Source organism: Apium graveolens, chromosome 11, assembly GCF_009905375.1.
Source record: "Apium graveolens cultivar Ventura chromosome 11, ASM990537v1, whole genome shotgun sequence".
Lineage (NCBI taxonomy): Eukaryota > Viridiplantae > Streptophyta > Magnoliopsida > Apiales > Apiaceae > Apium > Apium graveolens.
Window position 1 is genome coordinate 175,057,167 of NC_133657.1, and position 22,224 is coordinate 175,079,390.

A 22,224-nucleotide genomic window follows, 5' to 3' on the forward strand; every position below is an offset into this window, starting at 1 on the left:
AACCAACTCTAAATTTTCTTCATGTCTTTGGCTGCAAATGTTATATCTTGAGGAATTAAACTGATCAACATGGGAAGTTTGATGCTAAAGCAGATGAAGGATTTTTTGTTGGATATGCTGTGGGAAAGGCATATAGGGTCTACAATCTAAGAACCGACATTGTTATGAAATCAATACATGTTGTGTTTGATGACAAAAAGATTGAAGGACTGCAAGATGGAGATTTCCATGATAGCCTCAAGTTTGATAATGTGGAGATGGTTAGTGATGACAGTGATGATGATAGTGATCCAGAAACAGTGACTAAGGATAATGCAGAAAAATCTACAACTATTGAAGCACACAATTCAACATCTGTCGAGTTACAAACTGCTTCATCCGTCGGGAGACAATCTGCCTTATCCGCCGGGAGACAATCAGCTTTATCGGTCGTGACACAAAATGCATCATCCGTCGGAACATTAAGAGAAGCTGAAAGTCAGAATAGATCACTACAGAAATTCCCCTTTCTCAAATCAAAGATCCACAAACTCAGGGGGAGTTTCTCATAATCAAAACTCAGTCACACATCAAGACAACAATGAGGCCTTTTCATCTAGAGCTAATCTACCTTAACAAAGAAAATGGACTAAAGATCACCCCTTTGAGCTCATCATTGGTGATGCATCTTCTAGAGTTCAAACAAGAAGAGCAACTCAAGAAGAATGTCTATATAACAGCTTCCTATCTAAGGAAGAGCCAAAAAAAAGGTAGAAGAAGCTTTGTTGGATCCTGATTGGATTTTAGCTATGCAGGAGGAGCTAAACCAATTTGAAAGGAACAAGGTATGGAAGCTGGTACCCAAACCTAAAGGAAAGAATCCAATTGACACCAAGTGGGTATTCAGGAACAAGATGGATGAAAATGGCATAGTGGTCAGGAGCAAAGCTAGATTGGTTGCTAAGGGCTACTGTCAACAAGAAGGAATAGATTTTGATGAAACCTTTGCTCCTGTTGTAAGGCTTGAAGCCATCAGAATTTTCTTAGCCTATGCAGCTCATGCCAATTTCAAGGTCTATCAAATGGATGTCAAAAGTGCCTTTTTGAATGGAGATTTGGAGGAGGAAGTCTATGTCAATCAACCTCCTGGCTTTGAAGATCAAAATTTTCCAGGATATGTCTACTATCTTTTGAAAGCACTTTATGGACTGAAGCAAGCACCTAGAGCCTGGTATGATACTTTATCAAAGTTTCTTTTGGAAAATCACTTCACAAGAGGTACTGTTGATAAAACTTTATTCTTTATAAATGTTAATGACTCTAGTATACTTGTTCAAATTTATGTAGATGATATTATATTTGGCTCTACAGATGAAAAACTTTGTAAAAAGTTTGCCAAATTGATGCAAAGTTAGTATGAAATGAGCATGATGGGAGAACTAACTTACTTTCTTGGTTTACAAGTTAAGCAAGTTAGAGATGGAATATTCATTAGTCAAACTAAATATATTATTGATCTTTTAAAGAAGTTTGATCTAATGGATTGCACATCTGCAAAAACTTCCATGGCCACTGCAACTAATTTTGAATCAAACACTACTGAAAAGTCTGTGGATATTTCAAGCTACAGGGGCATGGTTGGCTCACTTCTGTACTTGACATCTAGTAGGCCAGATATAATGTTTGTTACTTGTCTCTGTGCTAGATTTCAGGTTGATCCTAGAGAATCTCACTTAGTAGCTATTAAGAGAATTTTCAGATATCTCAAGGGAACACCAAAACTTGGCATTTGGTATCCTAGAGATTCTGGTTTTGATCTAACGGGTTATTCAGATGCAGATTATGCAGGTTGTAAAATAGACAGAAAAAGTACAATAGGAACCTGTCAATTTCTAGGATATAAGCTTGTGTCCTGGTTCAGTAAAAAGCAAAATTCAGTTTCTACTTCTACAGCTGAAGCTGAATATAATGTTGCTGACAGTTGCTGTGCACAAATCTTGTGGATGAAAAACTAATTGTTGGACTATGGTCTACAAGTACAAAATTCCCATTTTCTGTGCTAACACAAGTGCAATTGACATCACTGAAAATCCAGTGCAGCATTCAAGAACAAAGCACATAGACGGGCCACCACATCCAGCCATCAAGTACCACTTCATAAGGGAACATGTGATTAATGGTACCTTGGAACTTCATTTTGTTCCAAGTGAAAAGCAGCTTGCAGATATCTTTATCAAGCCACTTGATGAATCCACCTTTTCAAGGTTGGTAAGTGAGTTAGGTATGCTTAATTATTCTTGAATCATTTCAGATATTTCTACAAGAAATAATGCAGCCAGAGAATTAATTGATTTTTCAGCTTTGGATGAAATTTTGGCTAAGTCAAAATTTACATCCCGACGGATGCTCATTATCCATCGAGTTTTATCATCTGTCGGAATATTATTTGTTAATAAAAATCAATTACTCTTCTGGATTATTTCATAACCTGACGGATAATTGATTTATCCTCATCCGTCGAATTGTCTCAATTTTAGTCGTTAAAACTCTGAACGTTATCCATCGAGTATACGTACAGTTTGTAAGCACACACGACGGATAAGTGAAAGAATTTTTATAGTTTATTTATTTTTAAATGGCTATTTTGGGCAATTTTAATTGGTTACTTTATTTCACTTTATTATTTTTGTCAGTTTATTTCTAAGATAGTATAAAAGCAAAATTCACTTTTATTCTACTCCTTTATCATTCTCAAGAATCAATTGCTCTAATTTCTTTCTTCCTTTAAAAGCAAATACTCTCTCTGCAAACTTAAATCTTTAGCAATGACACTCGTAGTCAAAATCATGTCCCAGTCTGGATTTATCTATGAAAAGAACAACTTCACTAGCTCTTGTGAACAAGGAGATTCAACAGTCTGGCGATTATCAGAAAATGATGGATTTTGTGAAAGGCTGTAAACTCAACTATGTGATGCTGGAATCTCCCACAATCTACTGTGAGGTCGTAGAGGAGATATTGACAACTGCAGTGTATAACTCTACTGACAAGACCATAACTTTCACTCTCAAAGGTAAACAGTTTTGCATTAATAGTGACATTGTCAAAGCATGCTTTAGAACTCCAGATAATACTGCTACTGTTCCACACACAGACATTGATATAGTTAACATGCTAAATTCCATGGGCTATGCACTTTCTACCTCTAAGTTAAGTGAAATTAGGAGGTTAGGTCTTAGAAAAGAATAGGATTATCTGTGTGATGTGTTAACTAAAGTTTTCCCTGGTAAAATTAGCAATTTTGACTCTGTTAACATTTCCATGCTCAACATGCTTTACATGCTAGTTACTGATAAGTACTTTAATTTCAGTGACTTGGTCTTATTTGAGTTAGGTTTTAAGTTAGGAGAACTCAATAAGAGAGGTAAAAGTGTCTATTATGCTAGATTCTTTATGATACTTGCTAACCATCTTATTGAGGACATTGCAATTGAGAACCCAACCAACAAGCTAGATTATTGGGTTCAAGAAAGAAGAATTATTGCAGATCTTAATAGAGCAAATCACCACAAAGAGGTGCCCCTATTCTACTTTCCAGTCATGAAGGGACCTCAGGTAAGTGAGGTAAGCACCACTGTCTCCACCCTTCCAACCTCACACATATCTTTGTCTTTTAGTGTAGCTATGACATATGTGTCAATGACCCAACAGATGCCTACCCAAGCTACCAAACCAACAATTTCAAAATCCAAATCTAAGAAAGCCCCCTCTGGTTTCTTTCAAAAGAAACCAGTTTCAAAATCTACTAAATACAAAGAGGGGAGTGTGAAGGTGAGTAAGCAAGGTGAGGAATAGAGTGAAAATCAAAAAAAACCCTAAGGATAAGGCTGGTGAGATGAGTGTACCCAAGCCTAGCCAAACCACAGTTTCCCAACAAACTATGGTTGTTAATAAGGAAATTAGCTCATTTCTAGTTTCATCCTCCCAAAAGGATGTTACTATTGAAACAAGCTCCCAACCAGGAGCACAGACCAAGAGGGGTAGGGACACTAGTTCAGCACAGACTTATGCTAGAAAGAAAAGATCTAAAAACACTTGGGATGCACAGGGAACACACACAGTGCAAAATGGTGCTAAAGACCCAGTCACTGCACCTTCTTAAAGTCAGATTGATGTGGCTCCAATAAATGTGGAGTCACATCCAAAATCTTTAACAATTGAAGTACCTGAAACACCAAATTCACCTACACACTCACTGAATGTTGACATGATCAATACATCACTTCCAAATTCTTCAACTCTATTGGAGAAGTCAAAAATCACAGCAAGTTAGCATCATCTTTTAGATGATTTTTTGGCTTCACTTGTCAATTCTTTCTGAGTCTATTGAGACATATGTGCCCAAATTTTCATCAATCTGTACAGGGTCTACAATAGTCTCCACTCCAAACTTATTCATTTCTTCTATCCCGGTGGATATCATACATCCGTCGAGTAGTGATTGTATCCCGACGGATGTGCCTAATAACAATCATCCGTCGGCTAGCCAAACTACTGTCCCGATGGATATTCCTCATCCGTCGGGAGTCTCTGCACAACTTCAAATTTCTTCAATTATCACAAGTGCAGAGGACTTAGTAGTTGTACAATCACTCTTAGGACTGAGGGAAGGGAGTGAACTGAGTGAGAGGCTGGGTCGCTCCCAGGAAAAAGGAGAGAAAATGAGTGAATCTATATAGTCCATTTCTTAAGGACTGGCAAAAGTGAGTGAGGGGAGTCCCACCTTAGATGGTGAATATGAGGGTATGAGGGTGGGAAGCAAAGGGGAGCCCTTGATGCAAAAAGAGAGAGATATTGAGAGAAATGCAGGTACAGGAGAGATAAGGATGAACACCATTGCAAGTGAGTCAATGAATGTCAGTGATGCAGAAAGGAAAAGACTATTTCAGCAAGAATATCAAGTTATCATAGATTCTATTTCCCTAGATGCTGAGACATTTACTCATCCTGTTACAGCTTATCAAGCACAATCTGTACGGGGCAATGAGGAGGCTGAAAGAACTCTTAATGTGGTGCACGCTACTCAATCTCTACAAAGAGCAAAGGATGCAATCACTGCTATGTCTTCAAATACTGGCAGTAATTTTGAACTGGCTGAAGACTCATTTGGGGATGCTGGTGGGGATGATGAGGAAAACAGCATGAGCATAGAGGGAGATGCAGATGTTTCTGCCTGGATGCTAACAAAAGAATGTTCCTACTCACATCTCCAATCGTCACTATTCAAGATGATTCATGACACCCAAACAACCATTTAAGCATCTACAAATGTCAGCACAAATAGGCTACTTACAACACATCTTGAAGCACTCCAGCTGCATAAGATTCAAGCTCTCTAACACAGTCAAAGTGTGGATGAAATCAAGCAGGAAGTCTCTGAAGTAAAACAGGATTTCATAGCAATGTTGGATGCTAGACTTCCTGGAACCACCATGACTGAGATAGCTCAGAAGCTAAGGAAGGAGGTTGATCTCAATAGAAAGGTTGAGGTCATGGATTCTAGATTATCTGATGTGGAGAATTCAATGGCCAAGATACTTGCTAATCAAGAAACTCAAACTGCTCTGCTCCAACAGTTGGTGGTTGCTCAACTTCCTTCCACTCTCCAACTTGATGCTAACAAAAAGGGGGATAAAGGCTCATCTAGTGAGGGGGATAAACAGCTCAACATCCAAGTCAGCAAAGTAATTGTGGCAACAATTACTTTCACAAAACCACCAGCCATGGACATCATTGACATCATAAATCTGGAAACAGCAATACTGGAAACAAATGACAAACTGTTAAAGATTGATGTGGCAGCAGTTGAGAAGGAATTAAAAGAAAAATGGAGGAAAATAGATGCAGAAATTCAACATAAATTTGGATAAATTCAGAAACCAGACAAAGTCTTTAATCATCACTCCCAAGTCAAGCACATCTTTGTGAATGAAATGAGTTTGAATTATCTGGAAAAGGGTCAAACATCTTGCATATCAAATCTCCAAAAGCAAAGCTAATCATGAAGCCTAAAAGAAACTACTCAAAGTTTTCAGACAAAAATCCTATTGATCTTGTGTATGAAACACCCAGGCCAGATGAGAAGAAGCTGTTGGCTAGGCCAATTGCATTTTTCAAGGATCCAGCTGATTCAGCACTTAAAAGAAGAATTGCCAAGATTTACAGAAATGGTAAAGAAATCTGTGTGGTGGCTGGACACCCTCAGTTTGTAAAAGCTAAAAAGGAAGAGAAGGAAAAAATCAAGCAAGAAAAGAAACAAGCTGTCTTAGATGCTAAGAAGCTCAAACAAAAGAAAAAGCAAGCTGCTATCTTGGCCAAACTTCAAGCTATAAAAAGACTACAACTGAGATTTCTGCATAACCATCTGTAATTGCTGAATTTCAAGATCAAAAAGTGCAAGATGAACCACAACAGAAAAGAAGATTCAGATACAAGCTCCACTCCAAAAGAAAATTGGACTTTAGTGATGAGGAAATGAAAGACTACATTCCCAAAAAGTCTACAACTTCAACTCAGACATCAAAACCCTCAATGGTATTTGAAGAATTCAAGGTGGTGGATCCAACAAGGAATATTCATGGTAAGCCCATAATTCCAAAGGATGAGCCAGTAGACTTGGATAGCTTGCCAATTCCTGAACTAAACTTTCCAATCTTCAATAAGCCAAAGAAGACAAAGACTAGAGCAAGCAAGAAAGTGAAGCCTGTGACTCTCAGATCCAAGACCCTAACCAAATTTCAATCTGCAGTTAACAAGGGAGATTTGTTATACATTTGTGACATCAAGGAGTTTTCTGACATAAACCTCTACTTAGATGAATTGGAAGAAGTAAGAGGAATTGATGCTTACAGACATCTTCCTGAAAGGCTGGTGTTTAAATATAAGGGAGGAAAAGAGATAATATGGCCACTTCACAGGATTCTTCTAGAAAGCCAGTCTGTTCTAATAAAGATCTACTCATCTTTCAAAAAGAACTTTGGATACAATGTGACTGCAAGGAGATTAGTTCTAAAGAAGATTGAGGAGCTGAGGAATAATAAAGCTAAAGATGCACTACCAAAAACTCTGTCAATTCCCTTCACAAGAAAGAGAGTGCATTTAAGGCCTTATTGGCTGATGGAATTCAGGGATGGAAATGGAGTAAGAAGATTTTTCAGATTGGAGGACCAATTTAGTATCTCTAACAATGAGACTCTACAAGAAATGCTAGATCTCTCAAATCTGATGAACTTGAGTTCCACGGACAACTTCAAAATCAGATAGAAGAGAACAACGGAAGGCTTGGGAAGAAATCTAGAAAATCAAGGAAATGGACTTATCTGCTCATGCTAGAGGAGCACCTTGATAATGATTGTGAGCAACTTCTTTGTATACTTTGCTTTGTTTAATTTTCAGTAAAAATTGTAGCACTTATCAGTTTTAACTACTATTTTTACTCTATATCTTTAGGATGTTTTGTTATCATCAAGTTTCTCTTAATTTATGGCTATAATTCCAGTAGACATAAATTGGGGGAGATTGTTAGGAATATGTTGTGAACTTGATGATAGATTAAACAAAACACCTTAATAGTTTTAACTTAGTGAATTTTGTAGCACTCGACGGATGATCAAATATAGTCCTGACGGATGATTTAATATAGTCCCGACGGATGACTATTTGACATCTACCGGGTGAGTAGCTTATACAATAATAAGATCTGTAGCACATTTCAGCAAACAACTTTGTGTAGATTCTGTAGGAGCATATGAGTCATGTTGACTACTAGTGGATATGCAGAATAGGTTGATTAATTGTAAATATGAGATGTCTTGTAATTCTGTATAAGTGAAATGGAGTCAAGTGACAAATAACTACCTGACGGATGATCAACAAAGCTACCCGACGGATGATCAACAAAGCTACCCGGCGGATAACAAACATGTAGCCGACAGATGATCAAATTCAAATATCTGTTGACAAGGACAACACAGTCACATGCGTCGAGTGTTTGCAAAAGGAATGTGGCAGCCTGTTTAACAGGGATTTGAGAACAAAGAAGCATTACCATTTCCATGCTATTATAAAGATATTCAAAGATGCTGGAATTGAGTAGTGAAGCAGCATGAAGTTAGACTAGATGTGTTTTGTTTTATTATCTTATCTTATTATCATGTAAACTTGGTGATATATAAACCAAGTGTAGTTAGTAGAACATTCAACTAAGCAAACACATTTCAAAGAGAAATAAAAAAAGTTGTACTTGTCAAGAATTTCTCTGTAGTTTGTTTGTTCTACTTGTAAGCAGCTGTGAGCTATTCAAGCTTCAAAGAGTTCTCATTCGATATATATATATATATATATATATATATATATATATGGTGGATACTTTCAAATCCACCAGAAAGTTTTAAAAATTTGTGTTTTTATTACTTTGTGTTTTGATTTATATAACTACTTCATTCCGCAATCTGCAAATCAAACACTTATATATTTGTCGAGTTAGAACTGTTTTAAAATCTTGAAAAAGTAGCCAAAATTACATTCAACCCCCCTTCTGTAATTCTTGTTGTATTGTTTGGGAATAACAAAGTTTCTTCCACAAATTTAGAGAAAAAGTGATCAATCGAAAGGAAGTTCTTGATGCTTTAAAAATTAGGGAGGATAATGATGGGATTCAATCTTATTTTAATGAAAATGCGAAACTCGAGAATTTACTGGTTTAAGAAGAGTCCTACTGGAAACAGCGAGCTAAAAATTTTTGGTTAGAGGAGGGTGATACTAATTCGAAATTCTTTCATGCGACAGCTTCTAGTAGGAAAAAAATGAATCATATATCCTCTCTTCAAGCTGATGATGGTCAAGTTCTGACGAAGCACAATGACCTGTGTTCTCTTCTTAAAGAATACTATACAAAAATTTTTGTTGCGCCTGAACAGGAGATTAATTATCCTTCAGCTGAGAATGAAGCTCGAGTATCTGCAGAACAGAATAGAAAGCTGGCGGAGGATCTATCGTTTAATGAATTCACGGAAGCAATAAAGAATATATATCTTGACAACGTAAGTGGTCCTGACGGTTTAAACCCCGCGTTTTTTCAGCATTTTTGGAAGCTTATTGGTAAGGAGGTGTACAAGTGTTGTCAAAAATGGCTCGCGGATGGTAAATTTTCAGCTAGTGTTAACGACACAAACTTAGTTCTAATTCCAAAAAAAGAGAAAGTTGAGGAGGTGAAAGACTTATGGCCTATTGCTTTATGCAATGTTTTATATAAAATCGTTGCTAAAGTCCTTGCAAATAGGCTGCAAAAAATCTTGGCAGGCTTGAATCCTGAAGAACAAAATGCATTCGTTCACAGGTGCAATATTACTGATAATGTCCTCGTGGTATTTGAGCTGATACATTATATGAAAAGGAAATTTAGTGGTGATGTGGGCGATGTGGCTCTTAAGCTAGATATAAGCAAAGCTTATGATCGAGTTAGTTGGGGATATTTAAAAAATCGTATCCAGGCTATGGGTTTCACTAATAAGTGGATTCACTGGATGATGATGTGTGTGACCTATGTCTCGTATTCAATCTCTTTTCAGGGGTCTAATATTGGTCCAATCTTCCCTAAGCGTGGTCTCCTTCAAGGAGATCCGTTGTCTCCATATTGTTTCTCTTGTGTGTTGAAGTACTTTCACTTTCCCTCAAATCTGCAGCTAACAATGCTTCCATTAGTGGTTGTCGTATATGTTCGCAAGCCCCATCTATTTCTCACCTTCTCTTCGCAGACTATAACTTTTTATTTTTCAAAGCAACGGCTAACAAGGCAAACTCTATCAAGGAGATTCTTAGTCGTTATGAGCTCTTATCTGGACAAGAAGTGAATTACCATAAGTGCAATCTTTTTTAACTCGAATGTTCGAATGGATAAGCAAGCTGAAATAAAAAAATATGCTCCAGGTGCATAATGAAATTGGAAATAGCAAATATCTTGGTCTGCCTTCTCTTATTGGCAGATTAAAAAAATCAGTGTTTAATTATCTCAAATATAAAGTCTGGGCAAAAATTCAGAGCCGGAACACTAAATTGTTATCACGAGCAGGTAAGGTTATTCTATTGCGTAATGTTGCACAAACTATACCTGCTTACACGATGTCATGTTTCTTAATCCCAAAAGTGCTTTGTCAAGAATTAGAAAGAAAAATGAACGTTTTCTGGTGGAGTTCTAATTCATCGAATAACAAAGGAATCAAATGGCTTTCTTGGTCACGCATAAGTATGTCGAAAAAACAAGGTGGTTTGGGCTTTCATGATCTGCATGGTTTCAACTTGGCATTGCTTGGAAAGCAGTGTTGGAACCTTGTTAAAAACCCCGATGCTTTGTTTTTCAGATTGTTGAAAGCTCGTTATTATCCGAACTGCATAGTGCTGCAAGCTGGTAGAACGGGAGGTTCAAGCTTTACATGGTCATGCATTTGGGAAGCAAAAGAAACTATGAAAGACGGATTAAGATTGGTAGTAGAAGATGGGAGGTCCATAAATATCTATTTGGATAGATGGTTGAGAGGAAAGCCAAATTTCTGCGTTGATCAACATTCTAACAACTCCACTGTCAGAGATATTAAAGTCTGCGAATTTTTCATGAGAGGTCGCAAAGTATGGGATGAAGTCAGAAACACTTTAAACAGTGCTGATGCTGAGGCTATTTTAGCAGTTCAAATTCCACATAGTACAAGTGACAGGGTAGCCTGGATCCATTCGAGCAATGGGCATTACTCTGTGAAATCGGGCCACCACTATTGGCACTCAACTCATATGAGTGATGAAGGTGTTCAGCAATCTGATGGTTGGGGTAGGATATGGAGACTTTGTGTACCTCATAAAATCAGAGTTCTTCTATGGAGATTATGCCGCAACAATGTCCCGGTTCGCAACCGTCTCAGAGGTAAGGGACTTCTGTTACTATAATTTGCATGATGTGTACTAGGAATATTGAACATCTACTACATATATTCTTTGACTGTATTTTTGCAAATTTTTGCTGGCAACATGTTGGTTTGCACTATGATATGACAGTAGTTGAAAGTGCCCCATAATGATTTTTGCATATGCTAAGCACAGAGTCGACCAATAATCTTATCAAAATAGCCAGAGCGGGGGGGGTGTGGTGGGCAAGAAATAAGTGGGTGTGGAAAGGGTAAACAATGACTCCAACAATTGCTATGACTTAGAGCTCTAATCAAATTGCTAACTAGCCCATAGCAAGAAACACCACACGCTCAATCAGTTGCAGGTGGATACAAAGCAGCACACTAATAAGTGGGTGGCTCCGGATATTGGAACCTTGAAACTAAATGTCGATGCCTCAGTTTTTGAGGGTGTTGACTCGTTCTCAGTTGGAATGGTCTTACGGAATCATCAAGAGTTATTTCTTCATGGACGCACCATGGGGTTTGCTCGTAAATTACAGGTTTTTGAAGCAGAGCTAGTAGGCATCATGGAAGCTCTCAAATGGACCTCTGAGTTCAAAGGACACACAATCATTGTTGAAAGTGATTCACTCGTAAGTGTGTAAGCAGTTCAAGGGAACATACAAAATCAGCTGAAAGCAGGGGTGTTAATAGATCACTGTCGTGCCATTCTTAGTAGCACAGGGTGGGTTTCTTTGAGTTTTGTTAAGAGGCATGCAAACAGGGTTGCTCATTTGGTGGCTAGACTTTCTTGTAAGCTAATCGTCTCCTCCATTGTGCGTTGGAAACTCTTATGTCGGATGTTTGATTTTAATGAAATCTTCCTTTATTCAAAAAAAGTAAAATCCTCCTAGTTGTTATCCTACACTTGTTTCATTAGGAAAGAATGAAATGTAAACGTAATGGAAAGATTAATAAAAGAGAATGCTAATCGTAGAAGAAGATTATGAAAACAGAAAGATATCGAAAAAAGGCACATTTTTGGCGACAATATATGAAGAATAATACCCCGGAGTTCGGGATAAACATGCATCGAAAGGTTGTAGAACTCAATTTTAATTCAGATTTCTAGAAATTAAATTTCATTCTCTATTTAATTCCACCTCTAAAAGTACTTAATAATACCTCTATAATATTAGTACAAGTTTCATTTCATTCACTCTAATTAATTCTTCCATCTAAACATGGCATTTCATCCAAGATATATTGCTGGACATATATTGCTGGACAAAGTGACGCCGTGGAACATTTACTGTTCAAACAAGCATCCATTCATGGATATTATCCACTTGGGCTGATCTCCGGTTCTCAAAAAAACAATATATAAACAATAGTTGTGAGTTTCAAACAACACTGACAAAATTCCGAGTCTACACAATAAGTAATCACGTCCATGGCAGCAGTAATTGTTAGTTTCCAATCAACAACACTAAAACAATTCCAGAGTCAACATAAAATATTGAATTACATCCATGGTAAAGACAAAAAAACAACTGAAGAGAGAAAACAATTTAACTCTTACTTAATCAATCTTTATTAGAAACAAGAAGGAAGCAAAAGCCCATGACAAACAAATGCCATCACAATATAAACAATCACCAGCAGCAGAAGTATCAGCATAACCCTGCATGAAAAAAAAACTTAATGCATTAATAGCCGTTTTTTTACACATATTGAAGAGATTATATTAAATTAATCTATAACCAACGTAAATTTAAAATGATTTTAAGAAAGAGATTGGAGCTTGCGCGAGAAAATTCAAGAGAGAACTTCGACAGACCAGACGAGTGAAGATGTAATAATTAATCAATAGTGACATAATATAGCACTTGAACACCAGTATAGTCCTACAAGCTGGATTTTTTCAGTCCATTCACAAACAAAAGTCCCAAATACAGAAGAAACAACAGGATTGAAAAATTGGTTAAAAAGTTCAGAGCCAAGCCCACAAGGCTTTTAAACTTAATACAACAATATAATGCCGCGAACACATACATTAAGGATACTTTATTAACATATACTGGTCAACCAAAATATCATCACAAAACAATCAAGATTGGGAACTTATCCTTGAACCTGAAGTTCTGATGGTTAGCTTTTCAGTGTCTGCAGATGTCTTAAATCCTAATTTGTCATCTATCCTCGAGTTTATGCACCATGTACTGTTAGTTAAAATATCAAATTCTGACTTCACAATTTCAAATCCTAATATGTCATCTATCCTTGAGTTTATGCACCATGTACTGTTAGTGTAAATATCAAATTCTGACTTTACAATATTTCAATCATAAGTACTGTTATTTAAGATATCAAGTCCTGACTTTACACCATTCTAATGATTAGTAGAGCTTAAATCAGAAAAAAGTTTAACCCGGAGTTGAATCTCCTGCACTAGAAAGAGACATGTGAGTTTATTTTATTATCAGGCATCCATCTTTAAGAAGTTAACAATAAAAAATATGTCTGTTGGATTAGTACTTACGAAAATCATCAAAATCAGTGCTTCGTAATGTATAGTAAATATATTATGAAGACAACATTAAATATAATAATTTTAAGGTCAGGACATACGTGAGTTTGACGTTTTTCCACCACACAGTACTTCTGAAACGACGTGTCTGCTTTCTGAAGCGAAAAGTATTTCCTTGCAAATTTTCAGTTTTATCAACTAGCAACTCCAAGCGATCACCTCTTTCTAAGACTTTATCAATATTCTCAATCATGACATTTCTTACCTGTTAATGAGAGCATTAATTAGCCAACTTCCATCTACTTCTAAGTCCAGTAAACATTGAACTTGTCGAGTAAAAGCTCAACAGAAAATGATAGATACAGCTGCCAACAGAAAATTTGGCCACGTACTGGGTATAGCAACTTATATTAATACATTACTTGTATTACTTCATTACAAATAAACCTATATAAAATTATATAGCTTAATCCAGACATGCATTCCTAAAACCTTGCACATCTCTGTTTTAAATGATTGTTTTTATCTACAAAGGCTATTTTCGCTTTATTAAGAAACAGAGTGATGGTTTAATAAAGTTAGTCTTTTAAACAAGTTAAGAAAATAGGCATTTCATAAAGCACTTTTAGAAACTATACAGGCTGCTGTTAACCAAAAAGTGTTCCTTGTTATTAATATATTTAAAATACATTTGCTCACGGAAATTGTGGCATCTGCATGAACACACAAACAAGGTGGGAGCCAGAAAATTGCCTAGCATTTCGATGCCTTATTGCCTACAGTATCTAAGCAAGCTCAAACTTGAGGGTATTAAACAATTTTGGGTTTGAATCTGGTCAAAACAAAATTGTTAGTGACATTATGTGAAGCATATATCTGAAAAGAGGGGGAACATGTTTACTACTTGCACACCTAATGCATTTCAGGTCCAAAGATGTTTAATGTTTTAGGGAAAAAATGATAGTAAGAGATTAGAAGATGATATTTAACAATTAATACAATAGTTATGCTTTCTTACTCTCCAAAAAAATCAGGTAATTACTAACAATTAAAAGGACAATGCAAGTAAAATTGCAATCAAGTAATCAGGAGTTTTTTATTAAATTACGTGATATAATTATTTGAGATGATAATATTCTTAATTTTTATGTTTTACTATAGAACTCAAATACAAATAATTTCAAGATCTTGCAAACTACGAAAAATTGGACTTTTATCCTGATTTGATCTCAATTACTATTCAAAGTTTATCGCATTAAACCTCATCCATATTTTGTGCTTTGTATTACTACAAGGATATTCCCTTATATCTCATCACTTATCTGCCTTCTAATTTTTGCATCGCATTAACCAACTCCATACACTAACCTGACTCATTTCTCCTTTAAGTCGGTTTATCCTGTCGGCATTGGGATCACTCGAGTAATATTCCATTTGTTGGCTCATCACCCTTGAAAACTCATCATTCATCGCATAAGCTTGGGCTGACAGAACTGCTCGACCATAAGTCCTCACAAATCTTTGGTGAATGTCTTCCAGAAATGCAAAAGGAATTCGTCCTGTAGAAAAAATCAAAAGCAAAAATTACATCGTTGAGAGAAGCAATAGGCAGGTTAAGAGCAAACAAAAAACATATATTGCCTAATCAATAGCATAAGTACCCAGATATAAAAAAAGTAGGCACAGTCTGCAAAAGAACTAAGATCAAATAGTTGTGAACTAATTAATGGTTGTATAACTTGTATTACTCCATGTAATCTAGTTTTGATTAACTGAAATACTTCTCATGCTTTTTCCAGCTGGGTTTTTGTCTATAATATATGTTCACCTTTCACGTACATATACCTACATCCGGTTTTCCTATCTGTCCTTCCAGACATCAATAGTCCAGTGTACTTCTCAAAATCATAGATAAGCTATACAGGCATTGCAATTTGCCACAACATGGAAAATAGTTGGTTCAAACAGGCAAGTTTAAGTCCCCTCACTACGCATTGCTGCTATCCAAAAACTCTAACTTCAAGCGGTTAATTTCTTCATTTCTCAGTCCCTTACTGGACATTTCCGGTTTGGCAGAATCTAGGACTTTTTGGTTCAAACAAGTACTCTTAGACCTTAATTGGCAGCTACTACATTGTGAAACAACTAATTTCTCAATATCATCAGGCGCAACTTCAGATTGGAACGCACTACACAAAAATTGATAAATTTCCGTGCATCTTAGAATGGTATAATAGATTTGAGGTAAGACGCTAAGCAATCAAATACAACACAAAATTCCACAAATCTAAAGCGTGTACTTCTAATTCCACAACAAACACTGATCACAAGGCTCTCTATCTCCGCAAAGCAATCACCTAAATCGACATAAACTCTAAGTAACACCTCAACTAACTCTAACTCCACAGTGAGATCCTAACAACACGGAAATTGCCATAAAACTCTAAGAAATACATCAGCTAACTCTAACTCCACACTGAGATCCTAACAACACGGAAATCACGGAAATGGCCATAAACTCTAAGAAACACATCAACTAACTCTACCTCCACACTCAGATCCTAAAAACAATTAGCACTCAAACCAATCATTATAATTATAGCAATCGGAAATAACGAACAAAATCAGGTAACAAAACATCGAAAAGACTGAAAAAAGAGAACACATACTTCCAGCATTCTCATCAGCCATACAAAGCACAGTGAGTCCATCAGTCCTCTTAACATGAAAAATATACCGATCCTGCGAATACGAAACATTCATATCATCATTCCCGGGAGCTTTTTCGAGTAATTGTCTCGCAATTGCGCTTGCGTTAGTCGTAGTACCGCTAAACTCCGCCAACACAACCGATCCTCTCGCCACCAATACATACAAAATCGCCATCGGATCAAATCAAGTAATCAACGAATAATTGAATTATGATAATGTTATATACATGAAATTAAATAAAGAGGAGCTAGGGTTTTGCGGAGTGATTGATTTGTGAATTGAAGTTAATTAAATTAAAGTAAATGAGTAGATGATTGATGAGCTGGGCTGTTTGTGTGTTGACCCATTCATGAGTGTTGTTGAGTGCTTTTAGTGTATGTGGTTGTATGTATGCTTTTTGTTAATTCAATATTTGATTGTGATGGTGATTGATGTGTGTTTTTTTGACACCACATTTGCTGGATTTTAGATGGGGTGTCTGATTTATTTTTCTGAATATTGGTTTCGCGGAGGTCGGCCACTTTAATTTGAAAATCTTCAAAATTCACAATTTCTAGTCAAAATAATAATTTGTACGGGAAATAATGACTCCAAAATCGTCTTAAAGGCGTTAAACTTTCATTTGAAATGATAGGATTTGAGTTGGAAATCTCAAATTTTCATATTTATATTAATATTTAAATATTTTTGATTTCAAATAAAATTCAAATCCAAATTTTTAAACAGTATATATGATTAAATCCAGAATTTTAAAGGAAATCCAATTTTTCAAACGGACTATTACGTAAATTGCAAACTTGATAACATTTCTTTAAAATGAGATAAAATTTTGCAACTTAAATATAAATTAAAATATGATAAATGTCATATATGTGTGATCAGATATTAACATGTGATATATTATATTTGGAAAAAAATTGAGAATGAATTTAGGGTATATATTACTACTCTTTTTATTTAAATTTGTCTTTATGCTTACAAAAAGTTTAATTTGATTAAATATATATTTTATTACATAGATTTTTTGAAAATAATTAGGCGTGTTATAAAATTTCTCAATTAGCTTTAAAAAATTTACTTTCATATCGGGAATTACAATTATATAATTAATATTAAATAACTTGAGTTATGTGCTCCCCAAGACATCCTAATTTATCCGTTTCTGTTTTACCCTTCCCCCTCTACATACAAATACAATTCCGTGTATGCATGCACTTGCATTGTTTATCTTTACAGGGGTTTAATATGCTGCTGAATTAATGTTTTGCTTTTCTTCATCTTAACCTAATTTGTCGAAACTTCCGTACATTCAAGTTCTTCAATTCCGTTCTTACTCCTTACACAACCCCCGACTTCTTTTTTATACACATGTAAGTTTTGCTTATTTTTGTTTTCTTTTAACTTTTTTTTATTTGTATAAATTATTTACCGTTTTCTCAATCTTGTGATAAAAATTGATATGATTTTCACATGTTATGGTATGCATTAGTTTGTTGATTTTGTGTTTTTTTGGATTTTATATATTCTGATATGTATAGTTCAGGGCACTGCAGGGAACTACAACATGTTTATGTTAGCTTAGTTTTGTTCACAAAATATTGACTTGGGGACATAAACTTTTGTTTTTTAAAAAAGGGGTAAGAAGGGGATAGTTTAATTTGTGTTTTGATTTTTGAATATTTTAGCATGTTGTTCTAGTTGACAATTATCCTTCAATAAAAGTAATATCACATCATATGCAAAGATAATTATAATCTCCCTCCGCTACAGTATATTTGTTATATTATTATTTGTTTATCTTTTCAAAAAAAATTATTAAACTTTTAATATATGCCATTATACTTAAAATTTGTTATTATGTTTTGGTTTCCATGTAAAATATTTTATTAAACTTTTGGTATATGCTATTCAACTTAAAATTTGTTGTTGTGTTTAGATTTTCATGTAATTTTGTCTTGCCAACTTTGTTAATTTTTAGGTGACTAATATGTTTTGTTTGAAATTTAAAAACATACATGATGTAAATATAAATATATTATTTGAAAGATGATGATCCTTCATCTATATGTAAAATAGAGTCTATATAGACTTGACTTTTTTTATTCGTTAATTCATGTAGTAAGATTATTAATGAAGTCTATCTGCCCAGGCCTTAAGAAAATTATTTATATGACAAGGTTATTCTTGAGGTTTTAATGTACTTGCATAGAGTTCTTTTGTGCTATTAATTCTACTATTTTAGCTTTTAAAATCTAATTTTTTCTTTAAAACACTCTTAGAAATGTAGCTCTACTTTTGGAACATGAGGAGGAAGTATTCTGGTTATTGATCACCCTTTGGTCTCTATTTAAAGATATCCTCTAATTTTTGTACACCAAACTAAATGCTGGTATGTCAAAAGGAAGGCATCGAAAGTATAAGAAAAAAAACATACGTAAAGAATGTAATTAGAGTAGAAAATGGATTAAAGACTATAAATCCTGGAAATGCCATTGAAAAGTCGAGCATATATCAAAACTCAGATTTTCATACTTACTCTGCTGTCAAGTGTTTCCCATTTATGCAGTTCCACCACATTTTTAAATATTGCTTGTCTCAGCTTTTACATTCATTTGAAGTTATCAATTTTGAATTTGTTCTTCCATTTAATGTTTATGGTGTCACATGCAGTATGGCTGGACAAGTTGCTTTTCATCAACTATCTGCTCCTTCTGAGGATTTTGAGATTGTTTATAATGATGTGAATGCAGCATCAAAAACTCAGTTTAATCCTTTAATTGATCCTGAAACTATAGTACTCAGACATAGAGTTGGCAGAGGTCCATTTGGTGATGTTTGGTTAGCAACTCTTCATCAGACAGCTGAAGACTACGAAGAGTATCATGTAGTGGCAGTGAAGATGTTACATCATATTAAGGATGATAGCATGAAAACGGTCTTAGATAAGCTTTCTGAGTTATTATACAAGACTCGAGGACTAAAGGGTGCATGTTGGCTATATGGTGCATCAGTAATAACTGGAAAGGTTTAATGTTCCTTCTATAGCTTTTGCTGTTTGACTTTATACTGCCACTTTTTGCACTCCTTTAAAAAAGTTGAGTATTCTTCTTAGGTATGCATTGTTATGAAATTTTACAGAGGGGTCAGTTGGCGACAAGATAGCTCGCCTTAGAGAGGGGAAGCTCCCACTTCCAGATGTTCTAAGGTGATGTTTGTTTTGTTTGGATGTAGATTTATGTTGTATAGTTTTTTTTACTCATTTACATGTTCTCTTTAATGGGTAAATTGAGTATTTTGTGTTCATACTTCTTAGTTTTGGATTTATGACAATATTCGCAGGTATGGAATTGAAGTGGCTCAAGGAATTATGGAACTACATTCAAAAGAGATCATGGTCCTTAACCTGAAGCCTTTTAATTTCCTCTTGGATGAAAATGGCCAATCAGTTCTGGGGGATTTAGGAGTTCCTTCTGTACTCAAGGGGATACCAATGCGGAGTTCAGATATGACTTGTAGACTTGGAACACCAAACTATATGGCTCCTGAACAATGGGAACCAGAAACTAGAGGTCCAATATCCTATGAGACTGATTCTTGGGGTTTTGCTTGCAGCATTATTGAGATGCTGACTGGTACACTACCTTGGTATGGAATATCTGTTAATAAAATATACCAAGCTGTGGTCGAAAAGCAAGAAAAGCCATTCATTCCTGAAGACCTTCCTCCAGAACTTAAGAAGGTTATTATTGGCTGTTTTGAGTACGACTTTAGGAGCCGTCCATCGATGTCAGATATATTAGATGCTTTTAAAAGGTAAATATTTAATAATCGTTTCATGTTTCTTTATATAAGCTATTCAGACTCTTGTGTTCCTTTGAGTGTGTTTAAGTACCAAATCATGGGCTTGACCTGATGGCAAGTTGTCCTAGATTCTATGTAGCTGTACAGTGTACGCCAATTAATGTTATACTATATCTTTGTAAATATACTCCATGAGCTTCAAAGTTATATGCTGGAAGCAGAGAGGAGCATCGCTAAATTGAGATGTCGAGATGAACTATCACTAAACAGTAAACAAAGAAAAGGGCAAATAGTGTAAAATCAAATTATGCATGTCAAATACTTATCAGTTTTTGAATCATAGCAATAGATCTTGGCATAACATAACTTTTGATTTGGCAGTTCCAGTCTCATCTTTCCTTTAGGTGCCATAATGCACAACCTGAGCCTGTACATACTATGTGTAAGAAGTTTGGGGTTTTAAAAAATGTGATCCTCTTGCCTATGGTAACATACTCAGAAACACTATGCAACTTAGCTTGTAGGTGTCTTGTGTAATCAAAGTTATGGTCTTAAACATTTTCTTGAGTTCAATTATAAACTTGTTGTGCTACCAAAGAGATTCAAGGCGGACCTTTGTGTAAATGGTGGTCCACACTGGTAATCAGTGGCTACTAGTTTTCCCGTCCAAAGATCTGTTACATATTGAAATTGTCAAGTACTATCTCAAAATCCACCCACGATTGCGTAGGCATTAAATCTACGGTTATTATTCTGCCACCAATTTGGATAATAATTATGTGTATTGAAGCTATGGATTATTGTATATATCTCTGCTTAAAGTTGGATTTCAATTATTTTTTACGCTTGAACCGCCCCAGAAATTCTTGAAACCGAAGATATCAAGGCTAAAACATGAAAACACCAATAATTATAATGTATTCCCTTGTCGGCTGCAGCACCTAGTTTCACTATATAATATGTGCTTATTGCTAGTTTGCTACATTGTCACGATTAAACAATATTACTTGCTTATGTTCATCATTTGTGCTAAAAGTTGCATAACTTGCAGTGCCCAGAATGCAATATCTTCTGATAGAGGCAGAATAAATCTTGATTATTTTCAAGTTGGGGACATGGTGCGGTCTAGAAAACTACCAAACTCTTGCAAGCCTGAAAAGATGGATGTCCCAAAAGGGACAGTTGTGGGTTTGGAGCGTGATTCTGATCGAAGTGGGTTTGTTTTAGTTAGGTTACATGCTAAACATGACCCTGTAAGAGTTCGGGCATCTACACTGGAGCGAGTGACATATGGCTTGGCAGCTGGCGATTGGGTAAGCCTGAAGAAGGAACACGAGAAGCACTCACTGGTGGGTATTCTTCATTTCATTCATCGTAATGGAGCTGTAGGTGTTGCTTTAATCGGGTTGGATACTCTGTGGAAAGGTAGTTGTACAGACCTAAAGAAGGCAGAAACTTTTTGTGTCGGTCAGTTTGTAAGGTTGAAGTCTAATGTTTATAGACCACGATTTGAGTGGCCTCGTAAAGGAGGTGCTGAGTGGGCGACAGGGAAAATCTGTCGGATACTACAAAATGGATGCGTAGTTGTAAACTTTCCTGGTAGATTGACAATTAGGATTACTGAAAGAAGTAGTTTTTTGGCTGATCCAGCTGAAGTGGAAGTGGTTTCTTTTGAAACATGTCCAGACATTGTGAAAAAGTATCAGCATCTTGAAGATTTTCACTGGGTTGTAAGGCCTCTAATGATTGCTTTGGGGCTTATTACTGCCATCAAACTGGGATCTGTTGTTGGGAAGAGTACCGGAACTTCAAAAGTGAAGAAAGACCAGAAACTCGTATTCCAGGAATATAGCAGTCAGATATGCTCTCAGAAGGTTAATGGCCAGACTGCTGATGGCTTCTTCCGATTCTCGCTGATATAATCTTCATAGAAGGTCCTAATACTGCTTCCACTTTGATGCTTCCTTAGTTGAAACTTGAAAATATTGCATTTGGTCCTCGCAAATATCAGACTCTGCAGACAGTGTCTGTATTTTTAAAAACTGGTTACTTTAGTTTATATACACTGCCACACTCCTAATGCATTTCAATTGCTGAGAAAGTGTTGGGAATTTTGATAAATCTTCCTTGTCTAGCATGATCCATTGCATTTAGATAATCTGGTATTTAAAACACGAATTGCAGTTTGCCATAGAAGTATAAACAGCCAATTCCAAATGTCTAATGCAAATATTATTTTGTTGTTGCTGTGTATTTCTGTTGTCT

The 22,224-nt window shown here is 35.7% G+C and overlaps 1 protein-coding gene and 1 pseudogene across 1 annotated transcript; one reads left to right on the forward strand and one right to left on the reverse strand.

Annotated features, from left to right (window-relative positions):
- Positions 1-12,281: 12,281 nt before the first annotated feature.
- Positions 12,282-16,556, reverse strand: LOC141698140 (vesicle-associated membrane protein 711). Its single transcript, XM_074502768.1, has 4 exons — positions 16,116-16,556; positions 14,815-15,005; positions 13,548-13,711; positions 12,282-12,600 (listed from the first exon to the last, which is right to left on the reverse strand). Exons 1-4 carry the CDS (start codon positions 16,330-16,332, stop codon positions 12,513-12,515), a joined length of 660 nt encoding a protein of 219 aa, XP_074358869.1. The 5' UTR covers positions 16,333-16,556; the 3' UTR covers positions 12,282-12,512.
- Positions 16,557-17,374: 818 nt separating this feature from the next.
- LOC141697864 (protein KINASE OF THE OUTER CHLOROPLAST MEMBRANE 1-like) lies at positions 17,375-22,162 on the forward strand (annotated as a pseudogene).
- Positions 22,163-22,224: the final 62 nt, after the last annotated feature.